The sequence below is a fragment of the Gopherus evgoodei genome, chromosome 10, assembly GCF_007399415.2.
Source record: "Gopherus evgoodei ecotype Sinaloan lineage chromosome 10, rGopEvg1_v1.p, whole genome shotgun sequence".
Lineage (NCBI taxonomy): Eukaryota > Metazoa > Chordata > Testudines > Testudinidae > Gopherus > Gopherus evgoodei.
Window position 1 is genome coordinate 14,668,639 of NC_044331.1, and position 18,524 is coordinate 14,687,162.

An 18,524-nucleotide genomic window follows, 5' to 3' on the forward strand; every position below is an offset into this window, starting at 1 on the left:
GTGACAAGTGCTCTTCTCCCATGTGCTTTTTCCTCTGAACTGATTTTCACAGGTTATTATTCAAGCATGAGGCCACTACTCCTTGTTCCTTCCCCCACCCTACACTTGCTCAACACATGGCATAATTTCATTTTAATTCTCTGCCCTCAAGCGAAAGCCACCTAGAGATATTTAGACAGATGACGGTCACACTGTGCAGATGGCAAAACATCCATCCTCATCTCAGGCACCTGATTATTTTTATCATTTAATATCTTTATAGTATTGCTGCAGCACGCTTCCAGGAAAATAGCTCCCCTTCCCCCTCAGCCTTTCCCCCCCTTATATTTGGACCTGATATTTCAAGGTACAATGACTTTTAAGTTCCCTGAATACATCGCTGATTCTACAAGATAATGGGAATATATATGTTAAAGGAACATTGTTAAGTTTGTAAAAGCAAGGATTTAAAAGTCAGGAAATATAGACGTTGGAAGGTGTATAGGGAATGAGGCAAAAGACAAGAGGAAAGAGAAAGAAAGGTCTCATGGTTAAGGCTGTTGAATGCTGCCTGGGAGAACTGCCTTCTACCTCTGCTTCTGCCTCTTCTGGACGCTGGGCAAGTCACTTAAACCTAACTTTACACAGGTGGTCACTAACTGTGAGTTCCTCATTTTCCTTGTGCCTGACCTGAGACTGGGCTCTGATTTGCAGCTCTCTCAGCACTCACAGCTGCAACTGAAGTCAATGGGAGTTGTGCTTTGCATGCAATACTCTGGCATAAAGGCATCCAAACTGGGCATGAGGGGGTACTTCTCACTTTAATCTCTCAGTGCCTCGGTCCCCTATCTGTTAAAGGGGTTAATGCAGGGTGTTGTGAAGATAAATCCATTAATATTTGTGAAGCACTCAGTGAGAAGGACCACAGAAAAGTCACGTGAAGATTGAATCATTCTGTCTTCAGAGCAGGCAACCTTAATGCTGGTACTGTATTTCCTACCTTTAGAATGCTTGACTTTACAAACTCACTAATGTTCTTCTAATACAGTTTCTGTGTCTTATTTCCTAGGGTTTTAAAAAAGCAAATTGAGAAAACAAAAATGTCATTGAGCAGCATCATATTGACATCCACATGGGTGATCAGCAGGGCTGGAGCCTTTCAACTGCACAGACTGCTGTCAGGTAAGCTAATGGGTAACAGTAGCAACCTCTATGTGGACCAGAACTAGAGAGGAACATTTTGCCAGTGGGTTTCACAGATGTTTGCAGACAGCAGAGGAACAGTGAGACTGGAATCTCAGGTGCCATTACAGGCTCTGGAGGGAAGTGTTCCCAATCATGATCCCTGCTGTTCTGTTCCCTCCACTCTTGTCTCTTCTCCATCCATAGTTCCAGATCCCAGTCCCACTCTCCTCAGCCAGTGCCAGGCCCCGTTCCTCTGGCTTCACATTCCTGCCTCAGTCTCCTAGCTCACCCAGTCCCAATTTCCCACCCCATCGCAGCTCCTCATCTGATCTATCACTCTCACCCTCTCTGGCCTCCAGTTGCCCATTTCCCTGCTTCTGGTATTCCCCATCCCCAGTGGCCTCCATTCCCAATCTCCCTCCTGGGACTCCTCCAATTTCAGTGCCTCTCCCCCCAGCCCAGTTTCTTATCCTATCTCTTTGTCCACCCAGTTCCAGTTGTTCCCATGCACCCTGGCTCATCAGATCTATCTCCCCTCTACTTCTTCTGCCCACCCCACTGATTCTCAGTCTGTCTACTCTCCGCACCTCCTCATCCACTCTCAGACACACTCTCCATCTATAGGTTCTCAGGCTCCTGTCTCCACCCTTACTTCTCTCCCCAGCTCCCAGTCCAGTCTCCTTGCCCAGCTCCTTCTTCCAGTCTACTCTTTCCCCCAAGTCTGGTTCATGTCCCCTCTGCATTTGAATCAGGCAGCTTCCTTCTCCATGCTCCCTGGGCCCATGGGTGGCGGGGGATCACTGAGAGCATAGGAAACGCTGAGTGTCCCTTCTCTCCATTTTAGTGCCAGGACTGCATGAAATCTTCAGGGAATTTAGCTGCTAAAACCTAAGCAGTCTCTACTAAGCAGGTGCAAACTGAAATTTTTCAAAGGTTGATAATTTTTCCAAATGTGGTGGATTTTCACAGGGACAGCGAAAGGTACATCATTGACACAAAGGCCACTGCCTTGCCAAATTTCAAGTTCCTGGCTCCAAAGCATGGGGGTTTTAGAGCTTTGCAAACAAAAGGTCATCAGCATTTGTTAGCATGGGCAAAACAATGCATTTTCCCTAGCTTCATTCTTGGACACAGCTGAATTGTTTTGGTTGAAATTTTCAAATAAATAAATGAATAAATAAATTCAGCCTGAGGCAGATACCCACAATGGGAATCTTCAGCCTAAATGGTTAAAATCTGGCAAAGGTATTATCCACTGAAAACAGGGTCTTACAATGGGAAGGGTCAGACAACCTCAATAATGGGCAGTGCTATCAGTCCCGCCTGAAATAAATGAAGAGGAGAAAAGAAAATGATGTTCTGATGTAGAAAAGGAGGTCATCTCACAAGCGCCTGTAGAAACCAACTGCTGGTGCTACTGAGTCCTGTAGCCTTTCATTGTTGGGGCCACTTCTTTGCCATCACAGTCATGTCTCAGGAGGCTGAGTCTGTGCACACTTGCGAGATCTCCAAGAAAACCCAGGGGTGCTGCAAGTTACATGGATATTCCAGCAGGTGGCATTCTTCCATCTAACCCACCACCGAACAAATGCCAGTGCAGTCCTAAGGGGTGTGATGCTGTTGGGGGTAGGTTTTTGGATGTGAAACAGGAAGCCTTGGTCACTTGGGGTAATTAAAGACCTTCTGGCATTTTGTAAAGGAGGACTAATGTTAAGCTCTGCCAGCCTGGGTTCAGATTTTGCATAACTACCTAAACTTGCTCCCTAAATTCCCCTTGTGGCTTCAGCTGGCTACATTATTCTTTCTTATCCTTGTGCCGTCGGATGTTAAACAGCTGTTGTGTTGCATATTGAAGCTGGGTGCATTTCAGAGGTGGTGAAGTCAGTCTTGTGTAAAATGCTTTGTGACCAGGACAAAAGGCATACTGGAGATGTAAGTTTGTAACAACAATTAGTGGGAGATTGTCGAGACAACACTACCGCCTACAAGCAAATGGAACTCAGTCGAGCCCTAAGAGATTGTGGATGCATTGGTTATACGCCATAAAGGCTGGATGTTGTTGAGAGGCAGGCGCAAGGCGGGGAACAAAGTTCACACCATGGAACAAGTCACGTTCTCAGATAATCATGTGTGTAGTTATTCTATACATCTCTGTAGCATAGGGCGAAAGGGTGGCACCTTGCAGTTCAAGAACAGAACATACCAGGAAAAGTGAGCTTAAAAAATGTCTTAAAAGATTGATTAAAACAACACTCTCTTTGGGAACAGGTTGTCTTGGGGGTTCTGGAGAGAGAGATTTTTTCTTTGTAGGGTATCGGTTCAAATTCAAAACCACTTACAATGATTCATATGGCCACAGTTACCGTGGTGGATAATGATGTATTTGCCAACTGGTGCCACTTGATATGATAGCATACTTATCCACTAAGCAGACTCCTTCACCTGAGGCCTGGACTTGCTGTGCAAACGTGTTCTGAGTCTCTCAAAAGGACCCTTAAGGGGCGAATGCAGCAGCTGATTTAGACAGTAGAAGAATGCAGAGCTGGCCTCTGTTGGAAGTCCTTTAGCTTGGAGTTGTGTGACCAAGCTGGTAGGAGCAGATCTCAGCTGGAAGTGGTCCTTGGAGATCTTGCAGATCATCCCAGAAAACTTTATTTCTGTGTTTTTTTGTGTTTGTGTTTTGGATGTTTTTGCTTGTGTGTTTTGCTGAGGCCTCTTTGCCTCAACTTCTCATATATAGTTGCAGCTAAAGACAAAACAAAAGGTTGAGCAAAAGGAGGAGGGGTGGGGGAGGACCCACAGTCTTTCAGAGAGGGCAGGTGCATTCAATACATTGTTTTTGCAGCTGCGTGTCAGCTTTACCTTCCAGACCAGTGCAGTGCAGATTCTCCTCAGTGCCTCGTGACCAGATCAACAGGAAAGGAAAGAAAAGGGTTTGGCATTGGTGAGAATAAATGACCTTGAAGCAAAATGCTGAAACTTTACGTGATTAAGTGGATTTACCAAAATCTACTGCATCTAATAAACCTTCCCCACCTACTCTTTCCTACCCTTCCCACACAGTATCAACCAGCTATACCTTGCTGTTCAGCCTCCACTACATTCTGTTCCATGCTCCCTTGAGATTTACCTTCACTGCCACCAGCATCTTGTCCTTGGTGGGGCTAAGGTTGTAGCACTCGGCCAAGAACACCTTCCCGAAGGCACCTTCTCCCAGTTCCCTCTTCAGAACGATGTCTCTCCTCTTAATATGCTGAACATCTGCAGAGAATGGGTTGATGGGGAGGGGAGAATGAATCCAGGTTAATGCAGGGAACGGATGACAACTAGCTACATTTCTAGTGCTTTACAAGCGCTCTACCTTTTCACATGCACGCAGCGGTGGAACTAGAGCTGCCCAAAACATCAGCAAGGAAAGCACTTGAAAGTCATCCTGCTTTTGCTAAAACTCACAGCAAGTTTAAGAGGAGGTTCCCTAAGGTTCAGGAAACTTTCAGCTGAATCTCCCATGTTGTTTTGGATCTGTTTGGAACAAAGCTGGATATGAGATATGCTCTGGCACCACGTTCATGATATGTTGCAGTTTCACATGGATTTGATGCCAGATCAGATGAAATCTGAAGGTTTTGAGTGAGTTTTGCATAGAGATTTTGGGTTGGTTTAAACCCCAAAGCTCAAGAAAGATACTGTATTTGGGTGCCTGACCCCGGTGGGTCAAAATGAGGAAAATGGCCTGGGAGAAGAGAAAGCACTAACTTTTTTGTGCAGTTTTGGGCAACAAGTGGCAGCAGTTTAGCAGCCGTAACAATGCAACATAAGAGCCCGATCCTGCAACCCTCACTCCCATGAACATTTCTACAAGTGCAGGCTCATCATCAGTATGATTTCATTGACACCAGCGATCAATTTGACTTCAGTGAGCCTCTTCACTTCAGTTACGGCTGCAGGATCTGACCTAATTTATGAAAGGAAGTGAAGGAAAATATCAGCTGAAAAGCAGGAAGAAGCAAACCAATAGGAATTTAGCTGGGACACTGCAGTTTATGCTCCATCTGTTAAGGTCTTTATATATCACCCATTGGTGCAGTTTCTCAGGGCCAGACTTCGAAAGGTGCAGATAGGCACCTAGCAAGTTCTTCAAAAGAGGAAAGCAGGTTGGGCACCTATCTCTGGTTGAAATCAATGGGATTTAGGAGCCTAGCCTGCATAGGCACTTCTGAAAATCCAATTAGGTACCTAGTTACACCTTTAGACACAGAAAATCTGCCCCTCAGTGCTTTCTCTTGGGGCAAATCCCCTGGCTCAATGACCACAGTGCGCCAAGCACTGTTTTCATATCTCACCCAAAAGACGGCCCCTCTAGCCTCTGGACCGGGTCATGTATGAGTCCCAGTGCTTCCAAAGGGCTTTTTTATGGCTCCAAGGGCCTGAGCAGTGTGGGGCTGGGAGGAAGAGGTGCCCAACCACAGCAGCAGCATCTGGAAGCTTTGTGCCCGTGGAGGCCAGAAGCAGATATTGGAGGAGCACATTCCCCAGAGCCAGCTGCTTCTCTAAGGCACCAGTGTACCATAGACTCTCCCCAGCTGAGCTCTAGTGTGCTGGAGGCAGAGTGATAGCAGCATTAGTGACCCCTCTCTTGTGCTCAGGGACCAAATGTGGCCCCATTATAGCCATCCCCTGTGTGGTAAATTGCTCCCTTCTCTCTCCCACAGAAAGGCAGCCATAATGCAACCCTCTGGTTATGTGCTCCCACCTTCCTCCATAGCAAGTTGCTTTTGTATCCTTTCATCCATCTCCCTTTGCCAAGGTGGCAGAAAGGATCTGTACTCAGTAGGCAGCATTCTTTGGTGCCCAGATTTCATGTTGGACTGTTGTATCGAGAAGGTAAGACAACATTGAGACAGCACTTTTGGTGGCTGTACTGAGTCATCTGGAGTATGCCAATGAGAAGGAAAGGTTACAGCCCACTACAAGTACTCATCCCAAGTGCCATATCAACCCTGACTCAATTTGATACACATCTACTTCACAGGGGGAAGAACATCCTGTGATGGCACAGGCACTGCTCAATTTATCAAAAAGCCAATGCAATGGAAGAGGAATGTCCTGATGGCTTCAATTAAACCTGCTAATTAGAAGCTCGCAGGAAGGTCTATAAGCTGCCATCTCCAGTTCTCTCGACTGTTTGGGAAGCGAGATATGGACAGATTGCATTAGAAATGGGCCTTGTAATGAACAGTGCCCTATAGAGCAGTGGTCCTCAAACTAGGGACACCGCTTGTGTAGGGAAAGTCCCTGGTGGGCCGGGCCGGTTTGTTTACCTGCCCCATCTGCGATCGTCCGAACCTGAGGAACCGTCCTGGCCCACCAGGGGCTTTCCCTACACTACTGGCGGCCCCAGTTTGAGAACCATCGCTATAGAGAATACTCATTGACCTTTTCATTAATTGTGCACTAGGTAGAAAACTGTTAGTTACTGCTATTAATACTATTAGTAATATTAAGGCATAGGATGGTAGCCACATCCTAAATGACTGGTGTGAAATCTCAAACGATAGTCAAAGACAGCAGCGCAGGTATGGGTTTCTTTTGTCTGGGTTAGTTTCAGTGTTTATGGGTATCTAGAAGAATCTGAAATGTCAGGTGTCTAAGTGTAAACGGATGCACTTGGGTAGGAAGAGTCCTTAACCTAAAAACATTTTAAATGGCACTAAATTAGACATTCTTTTTCTGTGTACCAAGGTATTTCCATGGGGCCCATTACTGTAATCTACATACTAAGGATTTGGGTATAGTGATAAACCCAGTATTTCAAGTCTCGGTCCACTGTTCAGCAGCCAGAAAGAGGGCTAAGAGGAGGCTGTCTCATACTGACAGCAGTCCAAAGATACTGTGCTAGTACTTGATAAAGAAATACTCATCTGGAGGATAGCATTCAGGTCTGGGCACCCTATTCGAAGTGAGATAGTTACAGAGTCCAGTGCAGGCCAGTGTAGATGCTGCATGGTGTGGAGCGGCTCAGATGTGAGCAGAGATTGATGGTGTTTGAGGTTATTTAGACTAGAGGGAAGATAATTAAGAGGTGACATGACTGGAACTGAACCAAATGCCTGCTTTAGAATGAAATAAGTCTGAACTACTAGACATGGGAAAGTTCAGGTCTGGATTTTGTACCTTCAAGTTCAGAGAGTTCAGACTTGATGTTTGCTCCATTACAAAAATACACATTTTGGATTAAAGATCCGGCGTTTGGAGCAGGGCTCCTGTGTGGGTAATTTAAACTACCAATGGGTTGTTAACATCATGACCTATGTGATGTCCCTGAACAGGCCAGGAGTACAGAGTAGAAGTTTCAGGTCAGAGGGAAGATACGTAAGAATAATTTAAGGAACATAAGAACAGCCACACTGGGTCAAACCAATGGTCAATCTAGCCCAGTATCCTGTCTCCAACAGTGGCCAGTGCCAGTTGCTTCAGGGGGATGAACAGAACAGGGCAATTTTGAGCAATCCATCCCTGTTCTTCAGTCCCAGCTCTCAGCAGTTAGAGGTTTAGAGACAGCAGCAGCATCGGGTTGTGTCACTGACCATCTTTGCTAATAGCCATTGATGGATCTATTCTCCATGAACTTTTTAAAACTTAGTTATACTCTAAACCAGGGGCGGGCAAACTTTTTGGCCTGAGGGCTGCATCGGGTTTCGTAAATTGTATGGAGGGCCGATTAGGGGAGGGGTTCGTGGCCCAGCCCCCACCTCCTATATGCCCCCCCTCAGGACTCTTGCCTCCATTCAACCCTGTTCCCCACCCAACCCCTATCCACACACCCCCCGACCATCACCCTGAACTCCCCTGCTCTCCATCCAACCCCCTTGCTCCCTTACCCTGCTGCCTGGAGCACCGGTGGCTGGCAGCACTACAGCTGCCGCCACCACACAGCACAGAGCACTGGGTCAGGCCGGACTCTGCAACTGTGTTGCCCCAGGAGCTCACAGCTCTGCCACCCAGAGCATTGTGCCTGCAGTGGAGTGAGCGAGCTGAGGCTGCGGGGGAGGGAGGACAGCAGGTGAGGGGCCGGGGCTAGCCTCCCAGGCAAGGAGCTCGGGGGCCTGGCAGGACAGTCCCATGGGCTGGATGTGGCCCGTGGGCCATAGTTTGCCCACCCCTGCTCTAAACCTTCACAGCATCTCATGTCAATGAGTTCCACAGGCTGACTGTGTGTGCACTGTGTGAAGTAGTACTTCTTTTTGTTTGTATTAAACCTGCTGCCTATTAATTTAGTTTGGTTATCCCTAATTCTTAGGTTATGTGAAGTGGTAAATAATACTTCCCTATTCACTTTCTCCACATCATTCATGATTTTACAGACTGCTATATACCCGCTATGTACCCTTTACAGGAACTCCATATACCCTTTACGGGCCCTCTATGCCAGGGACTGGATTAGATGACCACTCATGGTCCCTTCCAGTCCTATGATTCTATCATATTCCCCCTGAGTGGTCTCTTTTCTAAGCTGAACAGTTCTAGTCTTTTTCATCTCTCCTCATATGGAAGCTGTTCGATACTCATAATCATTTCTCTTGCCCTTCTCTGTACCTTTTCCAATTCTAATATATCTTTCTTGTGATGGGGCAACAAGAACTGCACACTGTATTCAAGGCGAAGGCGTACCATGGGTTCATACAGTGGCATTATGATATTTTCCATTATCCTTTTCCTAATGGTTCCTAACATTCTGTTAGGTTTTTTTTTAAGTGCCACTGCATATTGAGCGGATATTTTCAGAGCAGTATCTACGATGACTCCAAGATATTCTTGAGTGGGAACAGCTAAGTTAGACCCCATCATATTGTATGTATAACTGGGATTATTTTTTCCATTGTGCATTACTTTGCATTTAACACTGAATTTTATCTGCCATTTTGTCACCTACTTTAGTGAGATCTCTTTGCCACTCTTCGCAGTCAGCTTTGGACTTAACTATCTTGAGTAATTTTGTATCACTTGCAATTTTTGGAACCTCATCGTTCACCCCCATGTCCAGGTCATTTATGAATATGTTGAACAGCACATCTCAGTACAGTTCCTTGGGGGACCATACTATTTAGATTGCTCTACTGTGAAAATGGTCTGTTTTCATGGATCATTTATTCCTATCCTTTGTTTCTTGTCTTTTAACCAGTTACTGATCAATGAGAGGATCTTCCCTTTTATCTCATGTCTGCTTACTTTGCTTAAGAGCCTTTAATGATGGACCTTTCTGGAAGTACACTATATTGGACTAGATCACCCTCGTCCACATGGTTGTTGACTTTCTCAAAGAATTCTAATTTGTGAGGCATGATTTACAAAGTCATGTTGATTTTTTTTCTGTGTGGCTATTCTTACGTTCTTATGTAACATATGTTTATATCTATGTCTGATAATTTTGTTCCTTGCAACAGTCTCACCTAATGTGCCTGCTACTGAAGTTAGGCTTACTAACCTGCAATAGACAGGTTCATCTCTGGAGCCTTTTTTTAAAAATAGGCATTATATTAGCTACCCCCAAGTCATTTGGTACAAAGGCAAATTTAAATGACAAGTTTCATTCACAGTAAATAGTTCTGCAATTTATATTAGTTCCTTCAGAACTCTTGGGTGAATTCCATCTGGTCCTGGAGACTTATTACTGTTTAGTTGATCAATTTGTTTGAAGACCTCCTTGGTGGACACCTCAATTTGGGACAGTTCCTCAGATTTGTCATCTAAAAACAATGGCTTATGTATGGGGATTTACCCCATATCCTCTGCAGTGAAGACTGATGAAAAGAATTCATGTATTTTCTCTGCTATTGCCTTGTTTTCCTTAAGTGCTCCTTCAGCAACTCCATCATCCAGTGGCAGGCTTTCATCTCCTGATGTACTTAAAAAAATTGCTGTTAGTTTTTGTGTCTTTAGCTAATTGGTCTTCATATACTTTCTTGGCCTGCCTATTTATACTTTAATACTTGACTTGCCAGAGTTTATGCTACTTTCTATTTTTCTCACTAGGATTTGACTTCCAATATTTAAAGGATGTCTTCTTGCCTCTAATCATCTCGTTTACTCTGCTGTTTAGCCTTTGCAGCATATTTTGGTCCTCTTTTTATGGGGTATACATTTAGTTTGAGTCTTTTTTATGGCATTTTTAAATAGTCTCTATGCAGTTTGCAGGCATTTCACCTTTGTGACAGTCCCTTTCAATTTGTTTAACTAGTTTGCCTCGGTTTTGTGTAGTTCCGCTTTTTGAAGTTAAATGATACCATAGTGGTTTTCTTTGGCATTTTTCCCTGTACAAGGATATTAAATTTAATCACCTTATGGTCACTATTACTGAGCGGTTCAGTTATATTTACCTCTTCGACCAGATTCTGTGCTCCACTTAAGGCTAAATTAAGAATTGTCTCTCTCCTTATGGCTTGCAGGACTAGCTGCTCCAAGAAGCAGTCATTTGTGGTGTTTAGAAATTTTATCTCTGCATCCTGTCCTGAGGTGACTTGTACCCAGTCAATATGTTGAAATCTCCCATTATTATTGTGTTTTTGGCCTTTGTAGTCTCTCTAATCTCCTTTAGCATTTCATAATCACTGTCACCATCTTGGTCAGTATATTCCTATTGTTCAGGAATGGAATTTCTATCCATAGCAATTCTATGGTACAGTTCAATTGATTGAAGATTTCTACCTTTATTTGACTCTATGCTTTCTTTCACATATAATGCCATTCTCTTTCCAGTGTGACCTATTCTGTCAATCCTATATATTTTGTACCTTGGTATTGCTGTGTCCCTATCCTCATTCCACCAAGTTTACATGATGCCTATTATATCAATGCTATACTAACAACCAGTAGATAGAGTGGATATCCTGTTGAGGTGGGGGTATCAAGTAGTTTTAATGGATTTAATAAAAAAAATTGAATGGCTCTATAAAATTTAATAAGCTAATAGAAAATCAGTTTTGTGTTTGGGAACAGTTAGTCACCCTTTCTGGGGATCAGGAAGGAAATGTTTGCTGATCCTGCTTCCCATTGATCCCAGAATGGCCACAGGGAATTGTGCATAGTGGTGTTTTGGCCCATGTGGAGTAATAATAAATATCATTTTCAAATGCCATAGGACTGAGCTGGTGCAACTTCCATGAAGTTCTTGGGGACATAAAGGGCTTGTGGTTGGTCCTACTTTGCTGTATCAGCATGGGTTTAAAATATAAAGCAATGAAACACAGCCTGGAATTGAATGACTCGGACCTCATTCTGCTAGACTTTGGTCTGGTCTTCACTACCCCATTTTACACTGTAACTTGTAATTAATCAAAAAGCCGCAGTTGCCACCACAGACACTATGTTGCAAGGACACATGGGAGGTTCATCTGAATAAAGCTATTTACCTCCTCCTGGCAAAAGCTGAGTGCTGCCTGATAAACAGCTGCTGTTTGCTGTTCCAGCCAGACGTGGGTGTACTAAATCTGTTTATCTGTCTCTGCTGGGTTGCGGTCAGCCTTGCTAACAAGGTGTATGCAAATGGCCTTCCCGCAAGCCCCATGCTCTTTTTTCTTCTCCATATACCGTTAATTTACAAAAGAAAGCTAGAACGACTAAGACAATCCAAAAGAGGAATCTAGGCAAGAACCAGAATAATAATTGACAGGAAAATAACCAGACTCAACAGCATTATAAGAACTCATTCAAGGCCATGCTGTACCTACAAGGACAGATGCTAACACAGAGCACTGAACTAGTTGCCATAATCACGGTAACATCTCATAATTCTGGTCCCACAATCACTACGTTGCTATGGTGATAAGTGATATTAAAAAAAAGATAGACAATGGATAGATACCCTTCAGTCATATTCTTTGTCTATTAAGAATTAATCTGTAGAAAACATTTTTGCCTTCTCCCATCACCACTGTGAATGATGCATGAAGCTAACCGCAAAAATGCCCAACAGGTTAGAGGAAACCTTAGAAATTATGTTCTAAGATTTAAAAGTGTTAAGAGTTGGGTAAGCAGTAGGAGGTGTGCTCACATCACAACAGGACTTCCATTTCCAAGGGACTCAAGGCAGCAGGGTAGGGACGTTGGTTCTGCCATGAGACCTTATACAACCTCCAACAAACTGTTTGCAATGTGGCTGAAAGTGCATTCAGTCAGAAAAATGATTGTCTAAAAACGGCACCTTGTTATGCCTCATCTTTGTTGCCTGCGTCTCTGAGTCACACCTACTGCTTTTCCAGACAAAACATATTTGACTCTTATGAGTCCTGCAGACTCAATTCAGCTTTTGGGGGGCAAAATGAATGCAGCTCTTCCTCAGACATCAGCCCAGCATGTCCTGAAGGGGTCAATCCTGCACCAGCCCTCCAGAGATGGACTAGAAGAGCCAATAGGGCAGGGGTCGTCAACCTCTGGCATGCGGCTCGCCAGGGTAAGCACCCTAGGGGGCCGGGCCAGTTTGTTTACTTGCCGCGTCAGCAGGTTTGGCCGATCGCAGCTCCCCATCCCAGGCCAATGGGGGCAGCGGGAAGCGCCCTGGGCTGAGGGATGTGCTGGCCATGGCTTCCCGCTACCCCCCATTGGCCTGGAACAGCAAACCGTGGTCAGTGAGAGCTGCGATCAGCCGAACCTGCCGACTTGGCAGGTAAACAAACTGGCCCGGCCTGCCAGGGTGCTTACCCTGGCAAGCCACGTGCCAGAGGTTGCTGACCCCTGCAATAGGGTTTTTCCATCTCCAACTCCTACGTCTGACTCTATGCACCTATTGCAAAATTTCTATCACTGGTGACAATATAAGAGGCAGAAAGAGCCCAGCTTGTTTTTTTTTTAGATCCCAAGTGGAGTCTACAGACTGGTAGGCAGAAAAAAATATGTAACTGCACCAGTTTGATGAGGATAAATCAGAATCTCGCATAGTCTCCTTTTCACATGGTCACTTTTCTGATTATTTACATGTTTTTAAATCACTCTTCATTCTCATTGGTCTTTTTTTTTTAATTTCTGGGTGTTTTCCATGCCCCTTAAGATGCTCCTATTTTCCTTTTAAGACCTCCCAATTGCAATGTCCTTCAAGCAAAGGACATTATGATGTATTGGAAGGTTGATACAGATACTATGGTGATAAGTGTGGCATGCATGCTTACGATGGTAGGTAGATGGGTGGATAGAATCATAGGCACAGTAAACAGCTGCTAGGAATAGGTCTCAAACTATATAAGCAGCACAGAAAGCTATCCCTAGGCTACTGGTCTGGGCTGTTTAGTCTCACTGGCCTGAAATTGATTTGTGTGGCACGTACACCGTCCATCTACAACTCTCATGAAAAGGGACCCATTTGCTGGTATGTATTTGCTAACCGATTTTGTATCCTGCAGCTCCCATTCCATGGACAACATGCAGCTCATTTGGGGAAACACAGAACAAATCTATGGAAATCTCTCCCCTCTTTCTTTTTGCCTCCCATTGTATATTGTTATCTTTTCCTCCTGCTATGGAGATGACCAGCTCAAATTCCCCCACTGGCTTCCTCTCTTCCTTCACATCACATTCATGTTCCCTTTCCTTACCTTATCCTTACCTTACCCTGTCCTTACAGGTTCTGCCCAGTGCCATTTCAATCCACATCTCTGCTTTCATTTGCCACAATGCACCCCTTCCCGTTGGGCCCCCTTCATACCTATTCCCCCTTTTGACTTGGTCACTCTATCTGTCGAAACTAACCCCCATGCCCTGTTCCTCTCACTCTTTAAAACCCATTTTAAAGCTGAATTCTTGATCTCCTGAGTTTGATCACAAGCTCTTTATGGCAGGGCCCTTGACTTTTTTATGCACTTCTAAAACCTGGTTTACACTTCCAGAGCGCTCTCTCTCTCTCTCTCTCTAATACTAATAGGTGACAGTTTTCCCTAAGGATGAATAATTTGCTGCAACACATCATTTATTCTGTGAATGTGGTCTTTTTCTCTTTTCACCAAAAGGTAAAGTTCTCAGAAGTATTAATTATTTACTAATTTTTTCCATGAGTAACTGTGACAATAATTCTTGTGAATCAGCCCTAAGTGACTTGCATGCACCGTGACTATTAAAGTCAACTATAAAGGTCAGAATTTGCACTACTTCTTGTGTAATTAAGACATGTAACTAGCCAGCAGAGTGCATTTCAAATTGTACAGGCGTCAATCAATTGTGCTGCTGAGTTACCCCTGATACCTGAACTGACAAAAGCATGCGGTAGGACAGGATCAAAAAGCCTTGCTGTCAGCTGTCTGTTAAATCACTCTCTAACTTGGGCTTTTTTCTTAATGAAAAAATGTTACTCATTTGCTAACTGCATGTGGTCCGATTCTCCAGTCGCATTGGTGTAAACCTGTATTAACTCTGTTGAAATCAGTGGAGTAAAATGGTGTTGACTGGTGTAAAGCTGATGTAAATGAGAGGAGACTCAGGTCCATATTGTCTACGATGGAGAAACACACACGCTGTTCCTCTGGCCCAGGAGGATAATAAATAGGCTGCATTCTTCTTCTAATGGTACAGTAGGTAGCCTGGCCACTGACTGCCTTTTGGAGGAGGTTCTACATCTGCTCCTTGACAGATTTTCCCTGTGCCTGGCCTCTTACGCTTTGCTGAGATCCTACATTAGAGTTTGTCCAAATACCACCCAGTGTTGTGTGATGTCCTGCTGGAGTTCATGTCTAAAAGAGTGATGGACAATAAACATCAAAAGGGTCAGAGACTTGGTTCAAAACAGCACCAAAAAGATGCAATTTGTACCCCAATCTTGCGTAACTCTCTTGAGCCTGCAAAACTGGGTTGGAACTTTCCCATAAACAGACTTTCTGAGCTCTAGAAACCGCATGTATCAAAGCCCTTCCTATTCCCTCCAGTCACTAGGGATAACACCACTGCCATCTCTGTACCCTGGGCATCCTTTTCAGCCCTCTCTCTAAAGCCTCTCATCCAGGCCATGTCTAAATCTTGCACAACATCTCTAAGATATAGCTTTTTCTATCCATCTGCCTAGCTAACACTCTAATCCAAGCTTTTATCATCTTGCGGTGTGATCACTGCAATCTTCTTCTCTGGCCTGAACAAAGGCCATCTTGTATTCTCACCTCCCAAGGGATGCTGCAAAGACCATTTTCCTAGCTTGTCAATTTGATCCTGTCACCCACTCGCTGCATCCCTCTACTAGTTCCCCTTTCTTCATTGCATCAAGCATAAGCGCCTTATCTTTACTTTCAAGGGCCCTCACAGACCATCCCCACGAGATCTATCATCTCTCCCACATTATCAGAAAGTTGACTCCCATTTCAAGTCAGGCAATGGTGCCACCCTCCATCACTTACTTGTTAATTTTTCAAACAAGCACCTTCATGCTTTCTTCTATGCTGCCTCCATACTTGAGAGGGGCTTCCCATACAAAACCCACAACGCAACCTCATTGTCCTCCTTCAAAGCCCTCTCTAAAACGCCTTTGCCACCAGGCCTATACAAGCCTTGACAACAGTTAAGAAGCTGGTGTGCTGAGACCACTGCCTGTCATACTGACCAACACGGTCTTATTGTTTCCTCGTATTCCTCCACCTGTCATCTATTGTCTTACACAGACTGTAAAGTCTCTGGCAGAAACTGTCTCTGTTCTGAGTTTGTACAGAGCAAATGCACAATGGGTTCCTGGTCCATGTCTGGAGCTCTTAGATACTACTGCAGTAGGCTCCCTCTAGATTTATTTACACCTATCTAGCTTTACAGAAAAGATGTGCCAGCAAAATCAGTCTCCAGAGAGCATGAGAACAGAGGGAGCAATTTCACAACCTAAGACTGTTCTCTGAGAACACCGTATTTTCACCACCTCTGGAGACACCTCTAAGGCCTCGCAGCCAACGCATCTCATCTGAGCTCTGCTGTCACAACAACATGCAGGGCAAGAGGCTGACTCTAAAGCAGCCAGATTTAAAACCAATATCTTGATTTGTATCTGGAAGGAGATGAAAGCCAGGGTGGTGCATAAAGGGCAGCTGAAAAGTTGAAACACAAGGCAAAACCCTAATTTTCATTAAGAACAGTTAAAAACATTATTTCAAGAGAACAGTTCTGTTTATCTTACAGCAAGGCCCAGCTTCTTTTTCTAAAAAAAAATAAAAAAAGCTAAAGCAGAGTGTATTAAAAAATAAATTCCCAACCCTTTACATCCATTCTAGAACGATACATGCCATACTTGTGAACAGGATCTGCCTGCTAGTTATCTTATAAAGGAAATAGCATAAAGTAACTCAGGGATATTGGGCGCTCTGCAGATTCTCAGTTGAAATCTGTAATTATTTGCAGAACTCTGCAAGATCTCCTCCCTACCTGGGGAATTCAAGAAAAGAAAGAAAACAACGTAGCCATGTCAAACCAAGGATTCTTGTTGATAATCCACTGCAGATTTTGCCAAGGACTGTAGTAATAAATAATGGAGGTCTCCAACCCTGGTGTACAGATTCTTGCACAGTGGCAAATTCCCACCATTAAGAAGCAAATTCTCCTCTGCAGTCAGACGTGTAACTTGGCAGAACTGTTTCAACAAAAGATCACCTGCCACACCCACACCTTTTCTTATTATTGTCCCTGAGATCAATGGATGATTAAATCACACATATGCCTCACCTGTGCTCAGAAGTCAATGGCCAAAACATTATCACTGACGAGAACACATCAAACTTGAGGGGCATGTCCAAGATGGTTGCCCATCCCAAGCTGCTTTGGGTTGATTTGAATGCCACGTCCCTGCCTTTCACCACAGCTCTCTTTCCCCTACCCCTTCCTTCCCAGGGAACAAATCTAGATCTCTCTTTAGATTGCAGTTCTGCTTGCCACCAGCACCTCTGCAACAGGGCCCACGGATGCCACTGCTGCTGAAATTCTTGTCCCACGTTTTCCTCTTGCCTTGGCCACAGCCACTGCTTTTCCTGTGCCCTCCCAGAAACTCAGCTCTCTAGATTCCATCATGATATCAGCCTTTCATCCATGTGAAACAGCACATCCAGCTGACCTCCCACTCATAAACACATCCATTGGCACCTCAGTCATTTCAAGAACCGCTTTAAAACTGCCCTTGTTTTTAAAACCTTGCTCCTGCTACACTCACAGATCTTCCATCTTGCTCGTCCCAGTTGCCTAGCCCTGGACTCTTCCCTGCCACATCACACAATCTAATCACTGCTAGATTCCTCTCCTTGTGACTGAAAACATCACTAAACCACAAGGGGATTGCAAAGGCACTTGTGATCCGACGTGAGCCTGGACAAAGCTACAGGCAAAAGACATTAAAACAGAACAAAGGTTTCCATAGATCTCTCCACCCCCACAAATAACTCCTTGCTGAAACCAGACTTCGAAATCCAGCCTGTCCGCTGAGCTTCATGTATTCCCACAATCTATTTCCACATACATCCAACAGATATATCACAGTGCACCATGGACATCTTCAACTTCTTTGCCTCCAATGAGGTGATGCTTTGGGCTCCTACCCCAAAATGTGCGCAGCTTTTGGCACACCAGGGGTTAATGACACAGCAGACAGTCAAGTGGGCAAGAAGCCAAACCCCTGCAGGAGATGGAGAGGGATCAGGGCTGAGGAAGAGGAGGGTATTGAGCTGCAGAGACCTTCGTGCTGGTCCACGAGGCACCATAAATGAGACTGAATGTGAAGTGGCAGCCGCTCCTTGACTCTCCAGTACGTTCCAGCAGCTCCTGGAAGTGGGAATGGGGATTCTTGGCAGGGGTGGGAAGAAAAAGGAATAAGAGAGAGGAAAGGACGCTTTCTGGTGAGTGTGTTTTCTTTCCACCAGCCAGGCCTCTGAGTCTCCTGCTGCCAAAGCACTCAGAATAAAACATTAATTCAATACCACACATTTAATTACACATTATTTGAAAGTGAATTTATCTGAATTGAGGAAAATAGTCTTCAGAGAGCGTCTGCCTCCCTCAGACTCGTCAGTCTGGCAGGAGGGGGCTCAGAGTGGAGAAACGGTTTGTTTTACATCAGCTGCAATTGCCATTCAGTTCAACCCTCCCAAAAGGGGCGATTTTAAAGAGATATAGTTGCTTTTCACAGGAACTTTACAGGTTAATTTGATTTTCCAGCCAGTTTTCACTTGATTGGAAAGTGCTGCTGCAGTCAGATCCCACTTGCGATTTTTCTGGATCGTTAGTGACAGAAGGGGAAGGGTCCCTCAGGGACCCGTGTCGTAGTCAGGTTTCAGAGTTAGTGCTTTAACAATGCAGTAATCAGACACTTAACGGCATCCTATTGCTGAGATGGATAATCCCGATAAATCTGGGAGCAACTGGGAGGC

The 18,524-nt window shown here is 44.6% G+C and overlaps 1 protein-coding gene across 4 annotated transcripts in view; it reads right to left on the minus strand.

The window, feature by feature from the left end:
• NTRK3 (neurotrophic receptor tyrosine kinase 3) overlaps positions 1-18,524 on the minus strand; it is a 326,625-nt gene that overhangs the window by 55,384 nt on the left and 252,717 nt on the right. For all 4 annotated transcript variants that reach the window (XM_030578291.1, XM_030578293.1, XM_030578292.1 and 1 more), the window contains one exon: positions 4,295-4,425. In XM_030578291.1, coding sequence (XP_030434151.1) covers positions 4,295-4,425 — 131 coding nt within the window. The remainder of the gene's footprint in view (positions 1-4,294; positions 4,426-18,524) is intronic.